This window comes from Oncorhynchus mykiss, chromosome 19 (genome assembly GCF_057628025.1).
Source record: "Oncorhynchus mykiss isolate SJ-2025 chromosome 19, ASM5762802v1, whole genome shotgun sequence".
NCBI lineage: Eukaryota > Metazoa > Chordata > Actinopteri > Salmoniformes > Salmonidae > Oncorhynchus > Oncorhynchus mykiss.
The window spans coordinates 68529774-68555765 of NC_143040.1; the positions used below are offsets into that span (position 1 = coordinate 68529774).

The 25992-nt window shown below is 42.4% G+C and overlaps 1 protein-coding gene across 2 annotated transcripts in view; it reads right to left on the minus strand.

Moving 5' to 3' along the window:
• Window positions 1-25992, minus strand: part of wdr35 (WD repeat domain 35) — a 44953-nt gene that overhangs the window by 14672 nt on the left and 4289 nt on the right. Inside the window, exons 8-24 of one of the 2 annotated variants that reach the window (XM_090211601.1) lie at window positions 24271-24410; window positions 23788-23913; window positions 19327-19512; window positions 18314-18349; window positions 16610-16670; window positions 15574-15718; window positions 12299-12368; window positions 12060-12113; window positions 11838-11947; window positions 11358-11577; window positions 10894-10974; window positions 10470-10606; window positions 5799-6002; window positions 5396-5542; window positions 4599-4731; window positions 3853-3963; window positions 2563-2727 (exon numbers count right to left, since the gene is read on the minus strand). In XM_090211601.1, coding sequence (XP_090067727.1) covers window positions 2563-2727; window positions 3853-3963; window positions 4599-4731; window positions 5396-5542; window positions 5799-6002; window positions 10470-10606; window positions 10894-10974; window positions 11358-11577; window positions 11838-11947; window positions 12060-12113; window positions 12299-12368; window positions 15574-15718; window positions 16610-16670; window positions 18314-18349; window positions 19327-19512; window positions 23788-23913; window positions 24271-24410 — 2126 coding nt within the window. The remainder of the gene's footprint in view (window positions 1-2562; window positions 2728-3852; window positions 3964-4598; window positions 4732-5395; window positions 5543-5798; window positions 6003-10469; window positions 10607-10893; window positions 10975-11357; window positions 11578-11837; window positions 11948-12059; window positions 12114-12298; window positions 12369-15573; window positions 15719-16609; window positions 16671-18313; window positions 18350-19326; window positions 19513-23787; window positions 23914-24270; window positions 24411-25992) is intronic. The other variant, XM_021574840.3, reaches the window with a different exon arrangement.

Genomic DNA, 25992 nt, shown 5'->3' on the forward strand with positions numbered 1-25992 from the left:
TATTTACTGTACTGGGGAAGAGTGGTATTTACTGTAGTGGGGAAGTGTGGGTATTTACTGAAGCGGTGAAGTGTGGTATTTACTGTATTGGGGAAGTGTGGTATTTACTGAAGTGGGGAAGTGGGGTATTTACTGTAGTGGGGAAGTGTGGTATTTACTGTAGTGGGGAAGTGTGGTATTTACTGTAGTGGGGAAGTGTGGTATTTACTGTAGTGGGGAAGTGTGGGTATTTACTCTAGTGGGGAAGTGTGGTATTTACTGTAGTGGGGAAGTGTGGTATTTACTGTAGTGGGGAAGTGTGGTATTTACTGAAGTGGGGAAGTGTGGTATTAACTGTAGTGGGGAAGTGTGGTATTTACTGTAGTGGGGAAGTGTGGTATTTACTGTAGTGGTGAAGTATGGTATTTACTGTAGTGGGGAAGTGTGGTATTTACTGTAGTGGGGAAGTGTGGTATTTACTGTAGTGGGGAAGTGTGGTATTTACTGTAGTGGAAGTGTGGTATTTACTGAAGTGGTGAAGTGTGGTATTTACTGAAGTGGTGAAGTGTGGTATTTACTTTAGTGGTGAAGTGTGGTATTTACTGTAGCGGGGAAGTGTGGTATTTACTGTAGCGGGGAAGTGTGGTATTTACTGAAGTGGTGAAGTGTGGTATTTACTGAAGTGGGGAAGTGTGGTATTTACTGTAGTGGGGAAGTGTGGTATTTACTGAAGTGGTGAAGTGTGGTATTTACTGAAGTGGTGAAGTGTGGTATTTACTGTCGTGGGGAAGTGTGGGTATTTACTCTAGTGGGGAAGTGTGGTATTTACTGTAGTGGGGAAGTGTGGTATTTACTGTAGTGGGGAAGTGTGGGTATTTACTCTAGTGGGGAAGTGTGGTATTTACTGTAGTGGGGAAGTGTGGTATTTACTGAAGTGGGGAAGTGTGGTATTTACTGTAGTGGAAGTGTGGTATTTACTGAAGTGGTGAAGTGTGGTATTTACTGAAGTGGTGAAGTGTGGTATTTACTGAAGTGGTGAAGTGTGGTATTTACTGTCGTGGGGAAGTGTGGGTATTTACTCTAGTGGGGAAGTGTGGTATTTACTGTAGTGGGGAAGTGTGGTATTTACTGTAGTGGGGAAGTGTGGGTATTTACTCTAGTGGGGAAGTGTGGTATTTACTGTAGTGGGGAAGTGTGGTATTTACTGAAGTGGGGAAGTGTGGTATTTACTGTAGTGGAAGTGTGGTATTTACTGAAGTGGTGAAGTGTGGTATTTACTGTAGCGGGGAAGTGTGGTATTTACTGTAGCGGGGAAGTGTGGTATTTACTGAAGTGGTGAAGTGTGGTATTTACTGAAGTGGGGAAGTGTGGTATTTACTGTAGTGGGGAAGTGTGGTATTTACTGAAGTGGTGAAGTGTGGTATTTACTGAAGTGGTGAAGTGTGGTATTTACTGTAGTGGGGAAGTGTGGGTATTTACTCTAGTGGGGAAGTGTGGTATTTACTGTAGTGGGGAAGTGTGGTATTTACTGTAGTGGGGAAGTGTGGTATCTACTGTAGTGGGGAAGTGTGGTAATTACTGTAGTGGGGAAGTGTGGTATTTACTGTAGTGGGGAAGTGTGGTATTTACTGTAGTGGTGAAGTATGGTATTTACTGTAGTGGGGAAGTGTGGGTATTTACTGTAGTGGGGAAGTGTGGTATTTACTGTAGTGGTGAAGTATGGTATTTACTGTAGTGGGGAAGTGTGGGTATTTACTGTAGTGGGGAACTGTGGTATTTACTGTAGTGGGGAAGTGTGGTATTTACTGTAGTGGAAGTGTGGTATTTACTGAAGTGGTGAAGTGTGGTATTTACTGAAGTGGTGAAGTGTGGTATTTACTGTAGTGGTGAAGTGTGGTATTTACTGTAGTGGGGAAGTGTGGTATTTACTGTAGCGGGGAAGTGTGGTATTTACTGAAGTGGTGAAGTGTGGTATTTACTGAAGTGGGGAAGTATGGTATTTACTGTAGTGGGGAAGTGTGGTATTTACTGAAGTGGTGAAGTGTGGTATTTACTGTAGTGGGGAAGTGTGGTATTTACTGAAGTGGTGAAGTGTGGTATTTACTGTAGTGGGGAAGTGTGGTATTTACTGAAGTGGTGAAGTGTGGTATTTACTGTAGTGGGGAAGTGTGGTATTTACTGAAGTGGTGAAGTGTGGTATTTACTGTAGCTGGGAAGTGTGGTATTTACTGAAGTGGTGAAGTAGGGTGTTTACTGTAGTAGGGAAGTGTGGTATTTACTGTAGTGGGGAAGTGTGGTATTTACTGTAGTGGGGAAGTATGGTATTTACTGTAGTGGGGAAGTGTGGTATTTACTGTAGTGGTGAAGTATGGTATTTACTGTAGTGGTGAAGTATGGTATTTACTGTAGTGGTGAAGTATGGTATTCATCATTGGAAGTGTTGCAGATTTTCTATTGGTTGATCATGTCCCTTCATGTGTGCCCTACCAATTACATTCCAACATTTGCCTTCTTAACGCCAGAAGCCACTTCAAAACAAGAATGTGACTTTGCATGGTGTTAAGGCATAATCGTTGGCAGTACCTTGAACATGAGTTTAGCTGCTTCTAGGAAATGATGGGCTTTACGGTACAACTCCACGGCCTCCAAAGGCTTGTTCTTCTCCAGCAGGTGAGAGGCATACTTGGCCAGAAGAGAGTTGATCTCTTTCATGTTGTGGTTTTTGGCCAGTTCCACAGCTTTGTTCCACTGTGAAAAAGCAGAAACAGTTATGAACTAATAAATGCACCTGATATGAATGTATAAGTGTGAGTCAGAACAATGTTGTGTCTTTGTGTTTACATGTGGTGTGGAAAGTAGTGTTTTGTTGTTGGGTGATTGTGATAGGTTGGTATGTTTTGTGAATAAATAATTGTTTAATATACAATACCAGTCAAAAGTTTGGACACGCCTGCCAAGAGTGTACAAAGCTGTCATCAAGGCAAAGGGTGGCTACTTTGAAGAATCTCAAATATAAAATATATTTTGATTTGTTTAACACATGTTTTGGTTAGTACATGATTCCATATGTGTTATTTCATAGTTTTGATGTCTTCACTATTATTCTACAAATGTAGAAAATACTAAAAATAAAGACAAACCCTGGAATGAGTAGGTGTGTCCAAACTTTTGACTGGTACTGTATATTTTCTAATATGTAGAAATTAGATTGAAAAAACAATATGTTTGGGCTTTGGAAAAAAGAACCAGTTGAAAGATAATTTAAAAGCTATTGGTGTGAGCCTAATGCTGGAGGTCCTGGCCATACGTGGTTTTCAACACAACAGGAAATGGGGAGAAAAGCATCATGATTAAAGCATGTGTATCAGGAAAACTGTGTCCAAAATAACATGCTTTTAATAAACTGCCCTTGAGCTAAATGATCTATCACATATCCTAACACTTCTCTCCTGGTCACATTTACATCAAGCAATTCTGTTATGATGCCAAGCTTCAGTTACACTCAAAATCAGCAAAGTAGTACGATGACTCAAAAGAAACGTGGCACATTAAAGAAAATAGTGTTGCTCATGTCTGTCGTGCTCATGCCGAAGACATCTGAAAAAACACACTTCAGTAGTAAAAACCATTCACAGTGCAATGACAACAGAATTGACAGTGCAATCCTCAGAACAGAAAGTCCTACTGTGGTCTGCCACTGGTGCAGTGATATCATCTGGTGTAGTGATGTCAAAACCTAGTTGGTGGAGGACAGCGGGGACTGCCAGTTTACACTTTCCAATTTGGAATCAGCACTGAATAGATAAACTGTCCTAAGCTCAGAACCACAACCCCTCTTGAGGTCTCTGACCGTCTCGTTTGTCCGTCTCTCACCTGATTTAGATGAACGCAGGCGTCGACAGCAGCCTTGGGCTGGTTGCACTTCAGGTAGGCGTTCACCGTCTGCTCACACATGCCTACGGTGACAAACATCTGGCCGATGTCCTACGACGTGCAAACATAAAAGACAGATGAGGGGAAAAGGTTTTCTTTGTCCACGTGGAAATGGCAGAATGGGGGAAATTACAATTGAAGCCTTTAAAGTTAAGGAGATATTTATGGATTTGAGTCCATTTAGTCAGGAAGTGAAATTCTACTCATCAATTGAAAATTGCCCATTGTTCTTGAATTTCAGGTATCACTTCCTGAATTGATTGGGTTAAAAACGAAAACCAAATTGAACCCAACCGTGGTAGAAACCTACTAAACACACTGTATTTATTGACATGCTGATGGAAGCCAGACAGACCCGAGAGGTGAGTCAGAGAAAGTGGAGAACCAACACAAAACACTAGCTGAGGGGTGGCAGACAGACATTTACAGTCTCTTCACTCTATCCAGCTCATTAACAAATCAGAGAAACTTCAAACATTCCCAAAACAATTAACCAATGGATAGAGGACTATGTTTTTGCACATTTTGATGGCGACGAAATAGCACCAATTTTCAGTGCGGCCCTCCAGACCTCATTGAATACTGAGGACAAGAAGTGGCCCCTGCACTCGCTTTTTAACTGTAACGTAGGTATAAAAGCACTACTGGACACTTATCTCATGTCCTCTCTTTTCTACAGCCCTCACCGGTAGCAGTTTGTGGTTCTCCGGTAGAGAACTAGCCAGTCGTTCCAGTCCATCGTAATCCTCCAGCATGTAGTAACACTCTGCCAGCCTCTCCTGGTTGCGCCCCTGAAGGTAGTATTGGACCGCATTAACCCTGGAGAGGAACATTGGCAACAAAGCATTTGCAGACTACAATACTAGTACACTCACACGATATTATGAAACCACAAGTGTCAAAATTTTAAATGTCAACATAAGAAACAAAATGCTGAGGGAAAGGATCCTGGCAGACCACTGGACTCTGTTCTGTTGTCTAGAATTACACGTGCAAGGATGGCCTCCCGAGTGGCGCAGCGTTCTGAGGCACTGCAGCGCAGTGCTTGAAGCGTCACTACAGACCCGGGTTGGATCCCAGGCTGTGTCACAACCGGCCGTGACCCGGGAGTCCCATAGGGCGGCGCACAATTGGCTCAGCGACATCCGGGATAGGGGAGGGTTTGACGGGGGGGCTTTACTTGGCTCATCGTGTTCTAGTGAATGCTTGTGGCGGGGTCGGGCGCCTGCAGGCTGACTTAGGTCATCAGTTGAACAGTATTTCACCCAACAGATGGCTTCCAGGTTAAGCGAGCGGGTGTTAAGAAACACAATTTGGCGGGTCATGTTTCGGAGGATGCATGACCCAACCTTCGTGTCTCCCAAGCCCGTTGGGGAATTGCAGCGATGAGACAAGATCGCAATTGGATATCATGAAATTGGGGGAGAAAAAGGGGTAAAATACCATTCACCATCTTGAAATATAAATAGTGAAAGGCCCGTACCACTTCTGTCGGTCTGCAAAGTAGTCCCCGATGGCATTGTACGCCTGCTCCAGCAGGGCATCATCACAGTCACCTGATCCAGTCTTTAGGAGCTGAAGGACGCGGAACCAGTCCCCCAGCTTATTCCTCAGGCTGATAGCCAGGTCCCTAAAGAGAGAGATGTTATCTGTCGTTAGCTGTAAGGTACAGCATCCATATTAGGACAGCATCACATCATGGAAGTTAAGTCAACAGTGAAAAACTTCAACACCATTTTACCAACTTTAATCAACAAGTGAACATTGCTTTAACATTCTAAAACATACTAAACAATAAAGGATACCCTTGTTTTTTGTTATCTTCAATACTTAGCATAAGCCATACAGGTAAAGCACAACATCCTACATGACATCCAACACCTTACCTGCGATCCATGTCCAGGTACATTCTCTCGGCCTCCTCGAACCTGCCGAAGTAGGCCGCCACCTCGGCCTGTTTCATGGCTTCGCTCTGCAGGTTGCCCAGGCTCTTGACGAACTCGATGCCCTGGTAGTCCTTACAGCGGACAAAAGCCTGCTCAGCCGTCTTCAGGTCCAGCTTCTGGAGGGCCGCCTCGGCCAATAGGCGCCTGGGAGCAGATCAATAGCATGGCGAAGACTATAATGTTGTGAAATGTCTCTTGAGAAGGTTCAGAACATTTACACAGGCTCACTATATGTGATTAGGGTTGTAAAATTCAGTAACTTACCCAAAATCCCCAGGTTTACCAGAAATCGTGGTTGAAGGAATCCGAATTCGCTCCTGATTCTGGGAATCTTCCAACCACGATTACTGTAATTTTGCAACCCTACATGCAAATGCAATACAATCATAACCTGTGGTATACCAACAAAACCCCTCCTGAAAAAACAAACATTTGAAAAAGGTCCACACTTTAGTGTTGTCACACAGTTGAAGTCGGAAGTTTACATACACCTTAGCCAAATACATTTAAACTCTGTTTTTCACATTTCCTGACATTTAATCCTAGTAAATATTCCCTGTCTTAGGTCAGTTAGGATCACTACTTTATTTTTAGAATGTAAAATGTCAGAATAATAGTAGAGAGAATAATTTAATTTAAGCTTTTATTTATTTCATCACATTCCCAGTGGGTCAGAAGTGTACACAAACTCAATTAGTATTTGGTAGCGTTGCCTTTATATTGTTTAACTTGGGTCAAACGTTTTGGGTAGCCTTCCACAAGCTTTCCACAATAGGTTGGGTGAATTTTGGCCAATTCCTCCTGACAGAGCTGGTGTAACTGAGTCAGGTTTGTAGGCCTCCTTGCTCGCACACGCTTTTTCAGTTCTGCCCACAAATGTTCTATAGGATGGAGGTCAGGGCTTTGTGATGGCCACTCCAATACCTTGACTTTGTTGTCCTTAAGCCATTTTGCCACAACTTTGGAAGTATGGGAAAATCCATTTGCGACCAAGCATTAACTTCCTGACTGATGTCTTGAGATGTTGCTTCAATATATCCATGTACTTTTCCTTTCTCATGATGCCCTCTATTTTGTGAAGTGCACCTGTCCCTCCTGCAGCAAATCACACCCACAACATGATGCTGCCACCCCCGTGCTTCACGGTTGGGATGGCCTCCCACTTTTTCCTCCAAACATAACAATGGTAATTATGGCCAAACAGTTATATTTTTGTTTCAACAGACCAGAGGACATTTCTCCAAAAAGTACAATATTTGTCCCCATGTGCAGTTGCAAACCCGTAGTCTGGCTTTTTTATGGCATTTTGGAGCAGTGGCTTCTTCCTTGCCGAGCGGCCTTTCAGGTTATGTTGATATAGGACTTGTTTTACTGTGGATATAGATACGTGTGTACCTGCATCTTCACATGGTCCTTTGCTGTTGTTCTGGGATTGATTTGCACTTTTCGCACCACAGTACGTTCATCTCTAGGAGACAGAACGCGTCTCCTTCCTGAGCGGTATGACGGCTGCATGGTCCCATGGTACTTGCGTACTATTGTTTGTACAGATGAACGTGGTACCTTCAGGCGTTTGGAAATTGCTCCCAAGGATGAACCAGACTTGTGGAGGTCTACAATTTTTCTGAGGTCTTGGCTGATTTCTTTTGATTTTCTCATGATGTCAAGCAAAGAGGCACAGCGTTTGAAGGTTGGCCTTGAAATAGATCCACAGGTACACCTTCAATTGACTCAAATGATGTCAATTAGCCTATCAGAAGCTTCTAAAGCCATGACATAATTTTCTGGAATTTTCCAAACTGTTTAAAGGCACAGTCAACTTAGTGTATGTAAAATTCTGACCCACTGGAAATGTGATATAGTGAATTATAAGTGAAATAATCTGTTTGTAAACAAGTGTTGGAAAAATGACTTGTGTCATGCACAAAGTAGATGTCCTAACTGACTTGCCAAAACTAGTTTGTTACAAGAAATGTGTGGAGTGGTTGAAAAACTAGTTTTAATGACTCCATCCTAAGTGTATGTAAACTTCCGACTTCAGTTGTATGTCCAAATAAGACTCCAGAGTGGCGCAGCTGTCGGAACACAAACCGGCTACGCGTGTGCGCCATCGTGCATACATTGATTTTGTCCCCTACACCAAACGCGGTCACGACACGCAGGTTAAAATATCAAAACAAACTCTGAACCAATGACATTAATTTGGGGACAGGTCGAAAATCATTCAACATGTATGGCAATTTAGCTAGTTAGCTTGCACTTGCTAGCTAATTTGTCCTATTTAGCTAGCTGCTGTTGCTAGCTAATTTGTACTGGGATATAAACATAGAGTTGTTATTTTACCTGAAATGCTCAAGGTCTTCTACTCCAACAATTAATCCACACATAAAACGGCCAACCGAATCGTTTATAGTCATCTCTCCTCCTTCCAGGCTTCTTCATCTTTGAACTTATATGGTGATTGGCATCTACACTTGTACCACGACAACCGGCAAAACATTTAGTCTTTCAATCACCCACGTGGGTATAACCAATTAGGAGATGGCAGAGGATGGAGTGCTCTGAATCAAACTGGAGTGTTGGGATGTAGTATCCTGAATCAGACTGGGGAGAGTTGGGGTGGAGTGGTCTGAATCCGACTGGGGGTGTTGGGGTGGAGTGTTCTGAATCAGACTGGGGGTGTTGAGGTGGAGTGTTTTGAATCAGACTGGAGTGTTGGGGTGGAGTGCTCTGAATCAAACTGGAGTGTTGGGATGGAGTATCCTGAATCAAACTGGAGTGTTGGGATGGAGTATCCTGAATCAGACTGGAGTGTTGGGGTGGAGTGCTCTGAATCAAACTGGAGTGTTGGGATGGAGTATCCTGAATCAGACTGGAGTGTTGGGATGGAGTATCCTGAATCAAACTGGAGTGTTGGGATGGAGTATCCTGAATCAAACTGGAGTGTTGGGATGGAGTATCCTGAATCAAACTGGAGTGTTGGGATGGAGTATCCTGAATCAAACTGGAGTGTTGGGATGGAGTATCCTGAATCAAACTGGAGTGTTGGGATGGAGTATCCTGAATCAGACTGGAGTGTTGGGATGGAGTATCCTGAATCAAACTGGAGTGTTGGGATGGAGTATCCTGAATCAAACTGGAGTGTTGGGATGGAGTATCCTGAATCAGACTGGAGTGTTGGGATGGAGTATCCTGAATCAGACTGGGGGTGATGGGATGGTGTGTGTGTGTGTGTGTGCGCGTGAGTGAGTGAGTGACGAAGGTTGTTCTTACAACTTTTGCTCCACCTGAACTCCTGATCCTGAAAATGACTCGTTACCGTTGGCATGCATCTTGTACACGGAGCACTTTAGAAATGGAACATTTGCGGGCAATACAGGCATGTCAAAATATCTGTGGCACATCAGGTCTCTACCACTACACCTTTTTCAGTCAATCGAATGGACTTCTCACCCCTGACAGGTTGGTTTCAGCACCAAGGGGAGGAAAGGGACATTTCTTCCCCAAAAGTTCCAAAATTCCTCGAGTCGGTGTGAAAAATGACATGGGGAGCCGAAGTCCTCGTTCAACCAGAATCCTTTAGCCGAGTGCTACCAAAACAGCGAGATAAATCAACCATACTCCGTCGCGCCAGCGTGGGGATTCTCCCACATAACCAGATGAATATTAGCCTTTGATAAATAAAAAAAAAGGACAGTGATGCTTTCAACCTGTATCAGGGATGGAAAGCCCAGGCTCACCTTAAATTATGTTCTTCAAATACGAGCATACAACTAAACTGAAAATGTGACTAGGACTGATATTTTAAGAATAGGCCAAATCTCCTTCTGTAAATCTCTGTGTTGCAAGACATTCCACATGTTACACATGCCACAGTTTCTCCTCTGTTTGTTCTTTGAGGAGAACATCATTAAACAGACCATACACTTGTAAAAAGCATTGAGTTCCCACTTTCTGACGTCACATAGGTCCTACAAATATATTTTGACCCCCGACCCAAACGTCTGTGTGGCACGTTTTCTGAGCAAACTGATGCTTGCTGGGTGTGAGCGCCTACTGGAAAGGCTGCAAAGGCTCAGGGTAGACATTGATGTCAATACAAGAGTCCATTCAAACTGGGTAAGAATGGAGGACTGACTGACAGAATAGATTATTGAAAGGCCTTAAAGAGACTGTTCACTCCAATATCAAATGATAAGTCATGTTCAGACTTTAAAAGTAGTCTAATGTCAAGAAGAATCACAAGCCATCAATCGTGTAGATCCAGCTGCATGCCTCAAAACCAAATTAAACACAAACAAAAACTGGATATTGTGTTTATTTTTGAGGCATATAGCTGGATCTACACATCAGATGGCAAGGCCAGCATATAGCTGGATCTACACATCAGATGGCAAGGTCAGCATATAGCTGGATGCACACATCAGATGGCCAGGGACCTGGACATATCTCAACCGAAGACAACTTATGAGGTGTTCTGAAACTATCATTTTGGAATGAACTGTCCCTTTAAGTGACTCCATGACATGCAGGGTTACTGTCTATGTAACCTCATCCGCATGCTTTTTCCCCAAAGGGGGCCGGGAACAAGATGACTGTCCATGTATTTACCAGAGTCTGGGGTGAGGGTTGTCTTCGATGAACTGGGAGGCGTCCTCTATGCCCACTTTCTCGATCAGCGCGCGGCTGTCGCGGAGGGAACGGATCTCAAAGTTGATGAGGTAATCCTTGTTCGGCCTCTCCGGATCCTAAGAGGAAATCTAAGATCACTCCACATTCCCATTGCATCATGGATATTCCGGACCTTTTGGCATCCGACTTCATTTAGCAAAGTATACTTTACATAACTAACAGAAATAGACACGTCTTTGCTGTTGTTGTGCACATTCATTTGTGTTCTGCTGGGAGCCTGTATGTATTCCAATAGCAATAGTAAACATCTGTTCCCGTACAGCTAACTGCCTAACTTTATTTGCTGTCATATTACCGGTATTACGGAAAGTGTGACTTTTGCATATGAAGAAAAGAAGGTTACCTTCATGATTTCATCTAGCAGGACCGATTTGATTTCCAGGTCTTCAAAGTTGCAAATGTATCCAGACGTTTGAATGGGTTCCTGATTAATATGGAATATTAAAATCATGAGAAATTGTATGTCAACAAAACAAAACACAGCAGAGTGAAGGAAAAGCAGCCAACAAGTGCTCAGCCTATGTGGGAACTCCTTCAAGACTGTTGGAAAAGCATTCCAGGTGAAGCAGGTTGAGAGAATGCCAAGAGTGTGCAAAGCTTTCAAGGGTGGCTATTTTGACGAATATCAAATGTAAAATATATTTTGATTTGTTTAACACTTTTTTGGTTACTACATGATTCCATATGAGTTATTTCATAGTTTTGATGTCTTCTACAAATGTAGAAAATAGCAACAATAAAGAAAAACCCTGGAATGAGTAGGTGTGTCCAAACTTTTGTCTGGTACTGTATGTCAGAGGGACACACCTCTGGGTCCAGGTTCCTGAACACGTACATCCTGGTCTTTTCCATCATGGCAAACAGATCAGGGTTGTCATTGGCCCACAGCATGTCCCAAACGTCCTTACGCTCAAACTTGGAGGGGTCGCCTGTCCCCGCCTGGCTTCCAGAGCCATCATCCGAAGACGAACGCACCTCCAGGTCCAAAAACGTCAGCACTCCCGAAATATCAATAATCGCCAGGCGGCTAAAGAAAAACATGGGTTTTTATCAATACAAGATTTTACAATAATTTTTAACAAATAACGTCACTTTGTTTCTTGCATGAAGTTCACCAAACAGCTTTTGAACCAGGCAATAATTGTTCAGATGGTTCATAGCAATGCTATGTCGGTTGTACTTCTGTACTGCAAGCAATAAGCTTCATTGTTATAATCTCTTATCAAGATCTACTACTGAAACACCACGTATGGTGTCATATTACAGTAACCAGCCAACAGTCCTGACCTGGAGGTACAGTTGAGTGAGAGCTGGTAGGCCCGGTAGTTCAAGGAGTATTTCTGCACCAGAGCAACGTTAGGGAGGCTGTATTTGTGGATGGTACCAGACTCACGGCCCTTTGATCACAAACAGACAAACACGGTAAAAAAAAAAAACATTTCCAAACTGAACTTTTCTGATCATTGATAGAACTTAATACTCAATTAAAATCCTGAGAGAAATACCTACCACAATCAGTGTCTTGTCTGTTGCTGTGATGCAACAAATGGGGTCTCGTGTTGCCTAAAACAGAAAAGGAAAATATATGAGGCAATAGGTTAAGAATTAACAATTTCCATGCAACTTTATTGAATGTATTTTTTGATAGCTCTATCTTGGGAGTTTTAACAGGCATTGTAACCGAGGGTGATATATTCAGCTTGTGTTAACAAAGTGGGTGTTTGTGTGCTTCTAAAAATGCAACTCACAGTGAAGGCCTTGGCAAAGTCCAGGGGGCCCTCAGTGGTCCCAGATGGACTATCATCAATATGATAAACCCTACAGAGAGAGACCGAGAAAATACCCTGTATTAACATTAACAGCAGACAAATACATTTCCTCAGTGAAAACAATGTACTGAACAAATGTCAAATTGGCTTTTTAACAAATTATCGTACGACAGACCACGTATTCACCCTGCACACCCTAATTAACAAACAAACAAACCAAAACAAAGGCAAAGTCTTCTCATGCTTGGTTGATTTCAAAAAAGCCTTCGACTCAATTTGGCATGATGGTCCACATAGCTGTGAACAATCTGAGAGGCAAGAAGGGCCTTTGATGCCATCAAAAGTAACATAAAATTGAACATGCCAATTATGATCTGGCTAAAAATACTTGAATCAGTTATAGAACCCATTGCCCTTTATGGTTGTAAGGTCTGGGGTGCGCTCACCAACCAAGAATTCACAAAATGGGACAAACACCAAATTGAGACTCTGCATGCAAAAATATCCTCTGTGTACAACGTAAAACCCCAAATAATGCATGTAGAGCAGAATTAGGCCGATACCCGCTAATTATCAAAATCCAGAAAAAAGTCAGCCAAATTCCACAACCACCTAAAAAGAAGCGTTTCCCAAACCTTCCATAACAAAGCCATCACCTACAGAGATGAACCTGGAGAAGAGTCACCTAAGCAAGCTGGTCCTGGGGCTCTGTTCACAAACACAAAAAGACCCCACAGAGCCCCAGGACAGCAACACAATTAGACCAAACCAAATCATGAGAAAACAAAAAGATAATTATTTCCAATGTGTCAAGTAATTAACAAAAAAAACAGAGCAAACTAGAATCCTATTTGGCCCTAAACAGAGAGTACACAGTGGCAGAATACCCGACCACTGTGACTGACCCAAACTTAAGGAAAGTTTTGACTATGTACAGACTCAGAGAGCATAGCCTTGCTATTGAGAAAGGCCGCCGTAGGCAGACCTGAGGTGGAAACTGAGCTGCACTTCCTAACCTCCTGCCAAATGTATGACTATATCAGAGACGCATGTTTACTTCAAATTACACAGATCCACAAAGAACTTGAAAACTAACCCAATTTTGATAAACTCCCATATCTACTGGGTGAAATACCACAGTGTGCCATCACAGCAGCAAGATTTGTGACCTGTTGCCACAAGAAAAGGTGCAACCAGTGAAGAACACACACCATTGTAAATACAACAAATATGTTTATTTATTGTCCCTTTTGTGCTTTAACCATTTGTACATTGTTACAACACTGTATATATATATATATAATATGACATTTGAAATGTCTTTATTATTTTGTAACTTCTGTGAGTGTAATGTTCACCGTTCATTTTTATTGTTTATTTCACTTTTGCATATTATCTACTTCACTTGCTTTGGCAATGTTAACATATGTTTCCCATGCCAATAAAGCCCCTTGAATCAATCAATCAGACAGACAGACAGACAGACAGACAGACAGACAGACAGACAGACAGACAGACAGACAGACAGACAGACAGAGACAGACAGAGACAGACAGAGACAGACAGAGACAGACAGAGACAGACAGACAGAGACAGACAGAGACAGACAGAGACAGACAGACAGAGACAGACAGACAGACAGACAGACAGACAGACAGACAGACAGACAGACAGACAGACAGACAGAGACAGACAGAGACAGACAGAGACAGACAGACAGACAGACAGACAGACAGACAGAGCGAGAGCGAGAGCGAGAGCATATTAGACTTTCCTTCAAGCTGATGTGTTGGCATGCAGACAGGAACATCCCTGGCAGGACAGTAGGCCCTACTCTTGCCTGTCTGTCTGAGGTCAGTATCACTGACTCACTGGTCAACCCGCCGTCTACTGTCTGTCTACTGGTTCAGGCAGATGAATGGACATTTTTCATTTCAATGTCAACACCTTGCACAGGATCAAACAAGCCAGAGACTAGGGTGGCAGGTAGCCTAGCGGTTAGAGGCCAGCCAGCAACCGGAGGGTTACCAGTTCAAATCCCGGGTCTGACCAGAAAAATCTGTCGGGAAGTGAGCTTGCAATCCAAGATGCCATTGCCTGCCATGCAAAGGCAGTTAACCTCCACAACAAGTTCTTCATGAGTGCGCAGTCCTCCACTCCAACTTCATCCCCCTTTTGTGTTTTTCCTATTTTGTTGCATTACAACCTGTAATTTAAATAGATTTTTATTTGGATTTCATGCAATGGACATCCACAAAATAGTCCAAAGTGATGAAGTGAAATGGAAAAAATTACTTGTTTAAATAAATTCAAAAAAAAAGCCTGGTCAGGATTGAAGGAATGATGGATGGCACTAAATACATGGAAAATCTTGAGGGAAACCTGTTTCAGTCTTTCAGAGATTTGAGACTGGGACGGTTCACCTTCCAGCAGGACAATGCCCCTAGCACACTACTAAAGCATCATTCGAGTTGTTTAAGGGGAAACATTTAAATGTTTTGATCGGCCTAGTCAAAGCCCAGACCTCAATCCAGTTGAGAATCTGTGGTATAACATAAAGATTGTTGTACACCAGCGGAACCCATTCAACTTGAAGGAGCTGGAGCAGTTTTGCCTTGAAGAATGCGCAAAAATCCCAGTGGCTAGATGTGCCAAGCTTATTGTGTAAATCATGTTGTGTAAATCAAATGATACAAACCCCTAAAAAAATCTATTTTAATTCCAGGTTGTAAAGCAACAAAATAGGAAAAATGCCAAGGGGGGTGAATATGTTCACAAGTCACTGTATGTGTCTTTTTTAGAGGGGTTGGGATTAAGCAGAAGTCCAATTTTGGTTTTCTACACCTGCATTGCATGCTGTTTGGGGTTTTAGGCTGGGTTTCTGTAATAGCATTTTGTGAAATCAGCTGATGTAAGAAGGGCTTTATAAATACATTTTATTGATTGGTTTTAATCTTAAACATCTTCTGACCCCCTTAAAAATCTGCAAAACTCACTTGTTTCATGATATTAGTGCCACAGACCAAATCAACAGTTCAGAATAACGTCATGTCGAGGGGTGGTTCCGTTCAGTTTATTTGGTTTCATTCTGGATATTTTCTCATAAATGACAGAAGATCTTAATCTGGTTTGTTTCTCTTGTGCAAGGTGTCTGAACCTTGCCACCTGAACTTTATGGATAGAAACGGAATGAATAGAGTTGACATGATTCCCTATTCTATCCTCTGAACAGGCCCGGTACCGGCAGCACTCACCTCTCCCTACCTTCCTTCCTGGTCCTGGACACCTGGTTGATCTCCATGGCAGTTAGCTTCTTGGCCACACGGTACTGCCAGGTGTAGAAAGCCTCCTTGGACGCAGCGATCACATGGGTCTTAGTCATGGTCACGAACAGAGGATCTGTCCGAGGTGACATGGTCCAAGGTTATTTCAGTAAACTAAGGATCCTAAATTCAATCAAAATCTGTAACCAAGGGTCGTGTTCAGTGGGACACACCGGAGCTAAACGTAGCAACAGAAATCAAAAATGTAATTATATCATTCATAAAATCAGTGAAAAACTTCACAGCTAAAATAATATTCTGACTAAATAAACAATTTATATAAATAAACATTATAATTTCCAGAAACAAAAATAGTGACAGGCACATTCTTTCAATGCAATGCTCCAGGCCCACGAAGAGGTCTCCTCGGGTCACAGTGAGGAAGATTAACCACAAAGAGGAAGTATACATTCTTTACTGTTGATTCAGCATGCTCTGACACTTGGATATCTTTGAGGCTCTCCCAGCCCTCTCAGGTGACAGACTTTGAACTGCCTCCGCTATGGTCTTGGGTAAACGTTTGGCCAGTAGCACAGACTTGGCTTGCAACGTGGGCAGAAGGAATATTACAGAATGTGTAGGAGACCTATAGATGGGGGGGAATCTTCAGAGTGTATGTCATGAACAAGCCCATGAAAGGGAAGGATTGTTGGCGGGTAGAACCCCAGACGAGACGGCAGCTCTTTGAAACTGGGTGACAGATCAGCGGTAGGAAGTGCCGGGCTTTCTCATTCCAGAGGAATCTGGTACAAAACCTGCCAAAGTGTTTAAAGTATTCACATTGTCCAAAACGGCAAGGTGTCTCTCCACTGACGTGCACTTCTTGACATCTACACTTTTGAAGTGTTATCAGGGAAATTGAACTAAACTATCGTTGATACATTGTGAAGCAACACACTGTTCCAGTTTATTAAAACCTGCTTTAAACATAATATTCTCTTATCTTTCTAAAAAAAAAATCACTCACCAATGTCAATGTATTTTGAATCCAGTGGGGTCCCAATGGAGTTACAGAGAACCAGCACATACTGGAAAACAAGACAAAGTCATTCATTTCTTCAACAGTCATACAAAACTCAATCACCTTCATCATATATGGTCAAATTCAGAGGGTGTATTTTACCATACAGGGTCATATTTAGAGGGATTTACATTACCACACAGGGTCATATTTAGAGGGATTTACATTACCACACAGGGTCATATTTAGAGGGATTTACATTACCACACAGGGTCATATTTAGAGGGATTTACATTACCACACAGGGTTATATTTACAGGGATTTACATTACCACACAGGGTTATATTTAGAGGGATTTACATTACCACACAGGGTTATATTTAGAAGGATTTACATTACCACACAGGGTTATATTTAGAGGGATTTACATTACCACACAGGGTTATATTTAGAAGGATTTACATTACCACACAGGGTTATATTTAGAGGGATTTACATTACCACACAGGGTTATATTTAGAAGGATTTACATTACCACACAGGGTTATATTTAGAGGGATTTACATTACCACACAGGGTTATATTTAGAAGGATTTACATTACCACACAGGGTTATATTTAGAAGGATTTACATTACCACACAGGGTTATATTTAGAGGGATTTACATTACCACACAGGGTTATATTTAGAAGGATTTACATTACCACACAGGGTTATATTTAGAGGGATTTACATTACCACACAGGGTTATATTTAGAGGGATTTACATTACCACACAGGGTTATATTTAGAAGGATTTACATTACCACACAGGGTTATATTTAGAGGGATTTACATTACCACACAGGGTTATATTTAGATGGATTTACATTACCACACAGGGTCATATTTAGAGGGTGTACATTACCAGGGTTATATTTAGAGGGATTTACATTACCATCCAGGGTTATATTTAGAGGGATTTACATTACCACACAGGGTCATATTTAGAGGGATTTACATTACCACACAGGGTCATATTTAGAGGGATTTACATTACCACACAGGGTAATATTTAGAGGGTGTACATTACCAGGGTTATATTTAGAGGGATTTACATTACCATCCATGGTTATATTTAGAGGGATTTACATTACCATCCAGGGTTATATTTAGAGGGATTTACATTACGATCCAGGGTTATATTTAGAGGGTGTACATTACCACACAGGGTTATATTTAGAGGGATTTACATTACCACACCGGGTCATATTTAGAGGGATTTACATTACCACACAGGGTTATATTTAGAGGGTGTATTTTACCATACAGGGTCATATTTAGAGGGTTTTACATTACCACGCCGGGTCATATTTAGAGGGATTTACATTACCACACAGGGTCATATTTAGAGGGATTTACATTACCACACAGGGTCATATTTAGAGGGATTTACATTACCACACAGGGTCATATTTAGAGGGATTTACATTACCACACAGGGTTATATTTAGAGAGATTTACATTACCACACAGGGTTATATTTAGAGGGATTTACATTACCACACAGGGTTATATTTAGAGGGATTTACATTACCACACAGGGTTATATTTAGAGGGTGGACATTGACATACAGGGTCATATTTAGAGGGTGTACATTACCACACAGGGTTATATTTAGAGGGTGGACATTGACATACAGGGTCATATTTAGAGGGTGTACATTACCATGGCATTATTTCCCGACTCTACGTCAGCATCCTCCTTTGTGGCAATGAATTTGAAAACAAGAGAAGGCATGACACGCAGAGAGATACTGACATGAGACTGATCAAGCTACAAGTTGTTTCTGACAGTACTTCCAAGTTCTACTTTCTCTTACTGCTTGTCAGATTTGAGTAACACTTTACTTGGAACTGTTCAACGGTTGAATGCTTTGAACATAATAATGTGGATGTGTGATCAAGCCAAGTTCATTATGACGGGTCATTCAAGTCCAGTATTAGGCCTCTCCTATATCAACAACTCATCCCTTTGTAAATGTCGTCTTGATTCCATTCAACATAGTTGTAAGTTAGTGCCTAGCGACCCGGCGAGGCTGCCAGTCCTTCTGCCTGTGTCGGTGTGTGTAGATGTATATGTGTAACTTTTATTTTAACAAGGCAAGTCAATTAAGAAAAAAAAATCTTATTTACAATGACGGTCTACTCCGGCCAAACCCAGACGACGCTGGGCCAATTGTGCGCCGCCTTATGGGACTCCCAATCACGGCCCGGTTGTGATACAGCCTGGATTCGAACCAGGGTGTCTGTAGTGACACCTCTGGCACTGAGATGCAGTGCCTTAGACCACTGTGCCACTCGGGAGCCCTGTACCAGTGTGTACCTGTGTATGTACCAGTGTGTGTGTACCTGTGTGTGTGTGTGTGTGTGTGTGTGTCAGACAGTGTGTGTACCTGTGGATGTGTGTGTGTACCAGTACCAGTGTGTGTTCCAGTGTGTGTACCTGTGGGTGTACCTGGTTGTGTGTGTGTACTAGTACTAGTGTGTGTACCAGACAGTGTGTGTTCAAGTGTGTGTACCTGGGTGTGTGCGTGTGTACCAGTACTAGTGTGTGTACCAGTGTATGTACTTCTGTGTGTGTACCTGTACCAGTGTGTGTGTACCAGACGGTGTGTGTACCAGTGTGTGTACCTGTATCAGTGTGTGTGTACCAGACAGTGTGTGTACCTGTGGGTGTACCTGTGGGTGTGTGTCATCTGCCTTGGTGGCCAGGATGCAGAAGTCTCCGGACGTGGTGATGGACATGAGGCTCTTGACGTACTTGACAAACTTCTCGTTGTTCTTGGTGTCCCAGAACACCACACAGTACTCCAGCCGGTCAGGCTTGGTATAGGCATACACCACTGTGTTGGAGCAGTAGCCCCACTGTTGAGACAGAGAAACAGAGACAGAGAGAGATGAGATGGAGAGTAAATCAGTGGTGTGTATTCATGAATGCCAATGGAAGCCAGGCTTTCCCCAAAAACTTGACCAATAAAAAAATATATATATATTTTTTTTTAAATGATCTTTCGTCTTTCTGTGTTTTCATTACTTTGCTGAATCTACAGTATCTCACCATAGAATTCATACAAGAGAGGGAAAAAGCACCCCTCTGTCTCAGTATGTGTAGACCATGTATCTGATGCTGTCTGGACAGTGAAACAGCACCTCTCTGTCTCAGTATGTGTAGACCATGTATTTGATGATGTCTGGACAGTGAAACAGCACCTCTCTGTCTCAGTATGTGTAGACCATGTATCTGATGCTGTCTGGACAGTGAAACAGCACCTCTCTGTCTCAGTATGTGTAGACCATGTATCTGATGCTGTCTGGACAGTGAAACAGCACCTCTCTGTCTTCTGTATGTGTAGACCATGTATCTGATGCTGTCTGGACAGTGAAACTGCACCTCTCTGTCTTCTGTGTGTGTAGACCATGTATCTGATGCTGTCTGGACAGTGAAACAGCACCTCTCTGTCTCAGTATGTGTAGACCATGTATCTGATGCTTACTGGACAGTGAAACAGCACCTCTCTGTCTCAGTACGTGTAGACCATGTATTTGATGATGTCTGGACAGTGAAACAGCACCTCTCTGTCTCAGTATGTGTAGTCCATGTATCTGATGCTGTCTGGACAGTGAAACAGCACCTCTCTGTCTTCTGTATGTGTAGACCATGTATCTGATGCTGTCTGGACAGTGAAACTGCACCTCTCTGTCTTCTGTGTGTGTAGACCATGTATCTGATGCTGTCTGGACAGTGAAACAGCACCTCTCTGTCTCAGTATGTGTAGACCATGTATCTGATGCTGTCTGGACAGGGAAACAGCACCTCTCTGTCTCAGTATGTGTAGACCATGTATCTGATGCTGTCTGGACAGTGAAACAGCACCTCTCTGTCTCAGTACGTGTAGACCATGTATCTGATGCTGGGACAGTGAAACAGCACCTCTCTGTCTTCTGTATGTGTAGACCATGTATCTGATGCTGTCTGGACAGTGAAACAGCACCCCTCTGTCTCAGTATGTGTAGACCATGTATCTGATGCTGTCTGGACGGTGAAACAGCACCTCTCTGTCTCAGTATGTGTAGACCATGAATCTGATGCTGTCTGGACAGAGAAACAGCACCTCTCTGTCTCAGTATGTGTAGACCATGTATCTGATGCTGTCTGGACAGTGAAACAGTACCCCTCTGTCTCAGTATGTGTAGACCATGTATCTGTCTGGACAGTGAAACAGCACCTCTCTGTCTCAGTATGTGTAGACCATGTATCTGATGCTGTCTGGACAGTGAAACAGCACCTCTCTGTCTCAGTATGTGTAGACCATGTATCTGATGCTGTCTGGACAGTGAAACAGCACCTCTCTGTCTCAGTATGTGTAGACCATGAATCTGATGCTGTCTGGACAGTGAAACAGGACCTCTCTGTCTCAGTATGTGTAGACCATGTATCTGATGCTGTCTGGACAGTGAAAAACAGCACCTCTCTGTCTCAGTATGTGTAGACCATGAATCTGATGCTATCTGGACAAAAAGAGCATGACATGTTGCCATCGTCACATTTGATTGATGCCAGAAAGCATTTGACCTCCCTTAACATTGAAATAAATAAACAATTAGCCAATTAGCTCAACTGTGGTTAGTCCTGGTGCTGCAAAACACCACCGAGGGAGGCCATTTTGGATTTGGAGTCACACCAACTGTAGGAGCCAAATAGATCATATTGTATATTTGCATGTTTCCAATTCATGATGCATTCCTGTTGTTTGTGTGTTTGCCATTGATCCCCTGTCAAGTCTGTGTTCCCCCTCTATACAGTTACCTGCTCCATGGCCTACTGGGAGTGACTGGAATGGCAGCACAGTCTTTTGACCATACAACACCATGTTTACCATGCTGTTTGTTTCTTTAGTTTAATGATCAGAATATGTTTTGGTAGAATTCTATAAATGTTTTGTATCCAGAAGAACAACAAATAGATGTATTATTATTTTCAACTTGAATCAAACTCTGGACATTGGATATGTCTGCGTCAAGACGAACATTTCACCACTCTCCATTGTGGCTAAAGGATCAGAATGGAAATTGTATTGGGACAATTGTATTGGACAATTTAACCACTACACCAACCAAATCACATGAAAAGCAAAACGTAATTGCTTCTGGTGTGCTTGTGTTGATGTCCTGCAGTAGCTAGCTAGCTAAATCGTCCCTTTCCCAAGCCATGTACGGAGATGGCGATTTGGACTTAATTCTCCATACAGGCCAATGAGTATAAAGGTGATTCTGATCTAACTATAAATGAATATATTGTGCAACCGGCCTGAGACGATTGAAGTTCAATATGTAGCCTAGTAGACCCACGTTAACTAGCTAGCTAACTTAGCTGGTTCATTGTTTCCCATGAGAGGAAGCTAGGCTAGTAGGCATTTTATCTAGAATCCTATCACAACAAAAAGTTAAAGCGTGTACTACTGTTACGACAGAGTCAGATGAGTTTAGACGAGACTGACTTTATGACCTAAATTATCCGATTTACACTTTGTAGTCAATTTTGTCAACTAGAATACCTTTTTCCTGACTCATATCGATGCCACATAGCCCATTTTCAAAGTGATTTGTTGCTTTTTAAAGGCAGTCACTCTTTAACCTGGGGCAGCAGGTAGCCTAGTGGTTATAGCATTGGGCCAGTAACCGAAAGGTAACTGAGCAGACAAGGTAAAAATCTGTCGTTCTGCCCCTGAACAAGGCAGTTAATCCACTGTTCCCCGGTAGGCCGTCATTGAAAATAAGAATTTGTTCTTAACTGACTTGCCTAGTTAAATAAAGGATTAAAAAAATGTAATAATGTTTGAAGTTGAAACGGTGCTGGAGGTAGTGCTCCTGTTGTTTATGTGCTGACTTGCAATAACTCTCCGGGGTTGTAAATCAGTTGTTTAACGGATTAACTTGCTTGCCCATGCTGCAGGTCATGCAACCATTCGTTAAATGCTATAGTTGCTTTGTGGACTTCACCGGACTCTCCGGTTTTGTGATGAAACAAATGTGTGGTTGAATTTATTCTGCCTTGTTGTATATCACGGTGGCGTATTAACGAACGGGTTACAGAGCAAACAACACAATTATCACATCACAGGTTGCAATATGGCTTGGTGATTGTACCCATGCACTGCTACTGGACAGAATAAAAGCATTTTTTAAAGAATACTACAGTAGGTACAGTAAGTACTGGTTACAACAGAGCTGTGTCATCTCTGCTAGTGTTCATTTTGTTAGTATCTTTAACTCAGGGGTCTCTAACAGGTCGATAGCTACCAGTAGCTCGCAGACCACCTATGAGTCGCTCCCCCAAACAATTCTGAAAGTGCATGCAATTTTTACTTGTTCTACCGCAAACTGTCATAAATACATCTCAAAAGTATCAAGACTCCGCAAGCTCTCAGCTACTATCTAATCAACACAACATTGACGTTATCCCACCCCTGGTTAGCAACTATTGGCTTAAAAAGCTAAACCTAATACAATATTTCCCATTTCCGTCTGTGTGGTGTAAGGGCGTTTCTCTATCATTCTGTGTTGTCGACTGTTGTGTTTGGCTAGAGGTGTTCCTGTAAATGCCTACCGGATTGATGCATATAATCATGATATGATTCTGACATGAAGGCTTTTTTGTTGTTGTTGTAGTTAACATTTAATTGAGAAGGTTTTCAGGAAAGCCTTTCCATCTACCAGAAGACATTGTCGTTAGATAGCATTCTCATGGCATGACGTTGCTTCCTCAATGGTATCAAATACTAAATCACTGATGCATTCTGTTCATGTATTATGAGAAACTTAAATAAAAATGTTGCAATAAGTTTAATAAATGTTTTAAAACAGCCACACTATGTGTTCAAAGCATCAAACTGTTTAAACTGTTGAATTCTGTTTTAACGTCTGTATTCTGTGATTCCGTCTGCATTCTCCGCATCGCCGATTTTATGAGACCCTAAACGGGCCTACCTCTCACACTAAAATCATTTTCATTTCATATTAATCTCCATTTACTAACGGCTTGTGTTAACAGTTTTTAAAACACAGAGAATTTAACCAAAGTACAAGAAACCCTGTTACCCCTTCAAGCAGAGCCGATTATTCCCCGGATGATTGTTTTACCTTGTAATCGGGCCTTATGTTGGCAAAGTAAATGTAGGAGTCAACAGCCAGTCCAATCCTCAGTCCTCCCCCTTCCCAAGCAACCTCTGTCATCTGCTTGCCAGGTACCTTCAATGTTCGCAAATGCTATGCAAAAGGGAGTAAAAATTGCTTTGGTCAAATGCCATATAGCCTAATGACAATATTGTGTACTCTGTAGGGGCCGAATCCTAACTGGAGATCTACGCAACTGGAGTCACATAGAATCCTTTTGACATCAATGCCGATCTGCCACAACTTTGTATTCATACAACTTATTAAATAACTTTTTATTTACACAAACTTAATTTATTTCGGGTTGGTATCATTCAGTCTAACTCAGAAAGCCGGTTGACTTAAACTAAAAACAAGTCATGTTTGCCTGCAACTTTCCACATTGCCAGGGAACATCTGAAAGCTATGCTATGAGAGAGGTTGGCGTCTGGGATGTCCTGGCTCTCTCACCTCTCCGAATGGGGTGTAGAACTGCACCACGTTGACCTCCTTCTCCATGCCCCTCAGGGAGCCTGCCACAGCCAGCACGCTGCCACACTGGTTCCACTGGATACTGGCCACATTCATCAGTGTGTCTATGAACACTGGGCCTGGAGATGGTCAGGAGAAAGGGTTTACAAGGAAGGGGAATTGGTGGTGGAGCAAGGACCTTCATTGTCATTATCACGATATTACCCCAAACTTACTCAAATGTAACCAACTTAGCCAGGGGTTTCCACCCAGCAGGCAAAACTGATTGGAATGATGTTAAAATGAAAACATGTAAATATCTCTTTTACAGTTTAGACCTTGAGGTTCTGGCATAATTTGACAATATGTCATTACAGCCGACATTTAACTGTCAAGGATTCTGCAATCTCTACAAAGCTCAATTTTCTCCCGCCGCATTCCGCTCGCTCCCCATTCCACCCCCTTCCCATTCCCCTCACCCCTTTCTAACTCCGCATTCCACCCCCTCAATATTCCCCTCACCCCTTTCAAACTCCCCATTCCACCCCCTCATCCCCATTCCACCCCCTCAATATTCCCCTCACACCTTTCTAACTCCCCATTCCCCTTTCTAACTCCCCATTCCACCCCCTCCCCATTTCCCTTTCTAACTCCCCATTCCACCCCCTCCACATTTTCAGTTCTGCCCACACATTTTCTATAGGATTGAGGTCAGGTCTTTGTGATGGCCACTCCAATACCTTGACTTGTCCTTACGCCATTTTGCCACAACTTTGGAAGTATGCTTGGGGTCATTGTTCATTTGGAAGACCCATTTGCGACCAAGTTTTAACTTGAAGTCAAGACTGAAGTCTTGAGATGTTGCTTCAATATAGCCACATACTTTTCCTTTCTCATGGTGCCATCTATTTTGTGAAGTGCACCAGTCCCTCCTGCAGCAAAGCACCCCCACAACATGATGCTGCCACCCCCGTGCTTCACGGTTGGGATGGTGTTCTTCAGCTTGCAAGCCTCCCCCTTTGTCCTCCAAACATAACGATGGTCATTATGGCCAAATAGTTATATTTTTGGATATAGATACTTTTGTACCAAGATCCTTTTGAACCTGTTTTCTCCAGCATCTTCACAGGGTCGTTTGCTGTTGTTCTGGGATTGATTTGCAATTGTCGCAGCAAAGTACGTTCATCTTTAGGAGACAGAACGCGTCTCCTTCCTGAGCGGTATGATGGCTGTGTGGTCCCATGGTGTTTATACTTGTGTAGTATTGTTTGTACAGATGAACATGGTACCTTCAGGCGTTTGGAAATCGCTCCCAGTGATGAACCAGACTTGTGGAGGTCTACAATTTTTTTTTAGGTCTTGGCTGATTTCCCCATGATGTCAAGCAAAGAGGCACGGAGTTTGAAGGTAGGCCTTGAAATACATCCACAGGTACACCTCCAATTGACTCAAATGATGTCAATTAGCCTATCAGAAGCTTCTAAAGCCATGACATCATTTTATAAGCTGTTTAAAGGCACAGTCAACTTAGTGTATGTAAACTTCTGAGCCACTGGAATTGTGATACAGTGAATTAGAATTGAAACAATTGTTGGAAAAATGACTTGTGTCATGCACAAAGTAGATGCCATAACCGACTTGCCAACACTATAGTTTGTTAACAAGAAATTTGTGGAGTGGTTGAAAAACAAGTTTTAATGACTCCAACCTAAGTGTATGTAA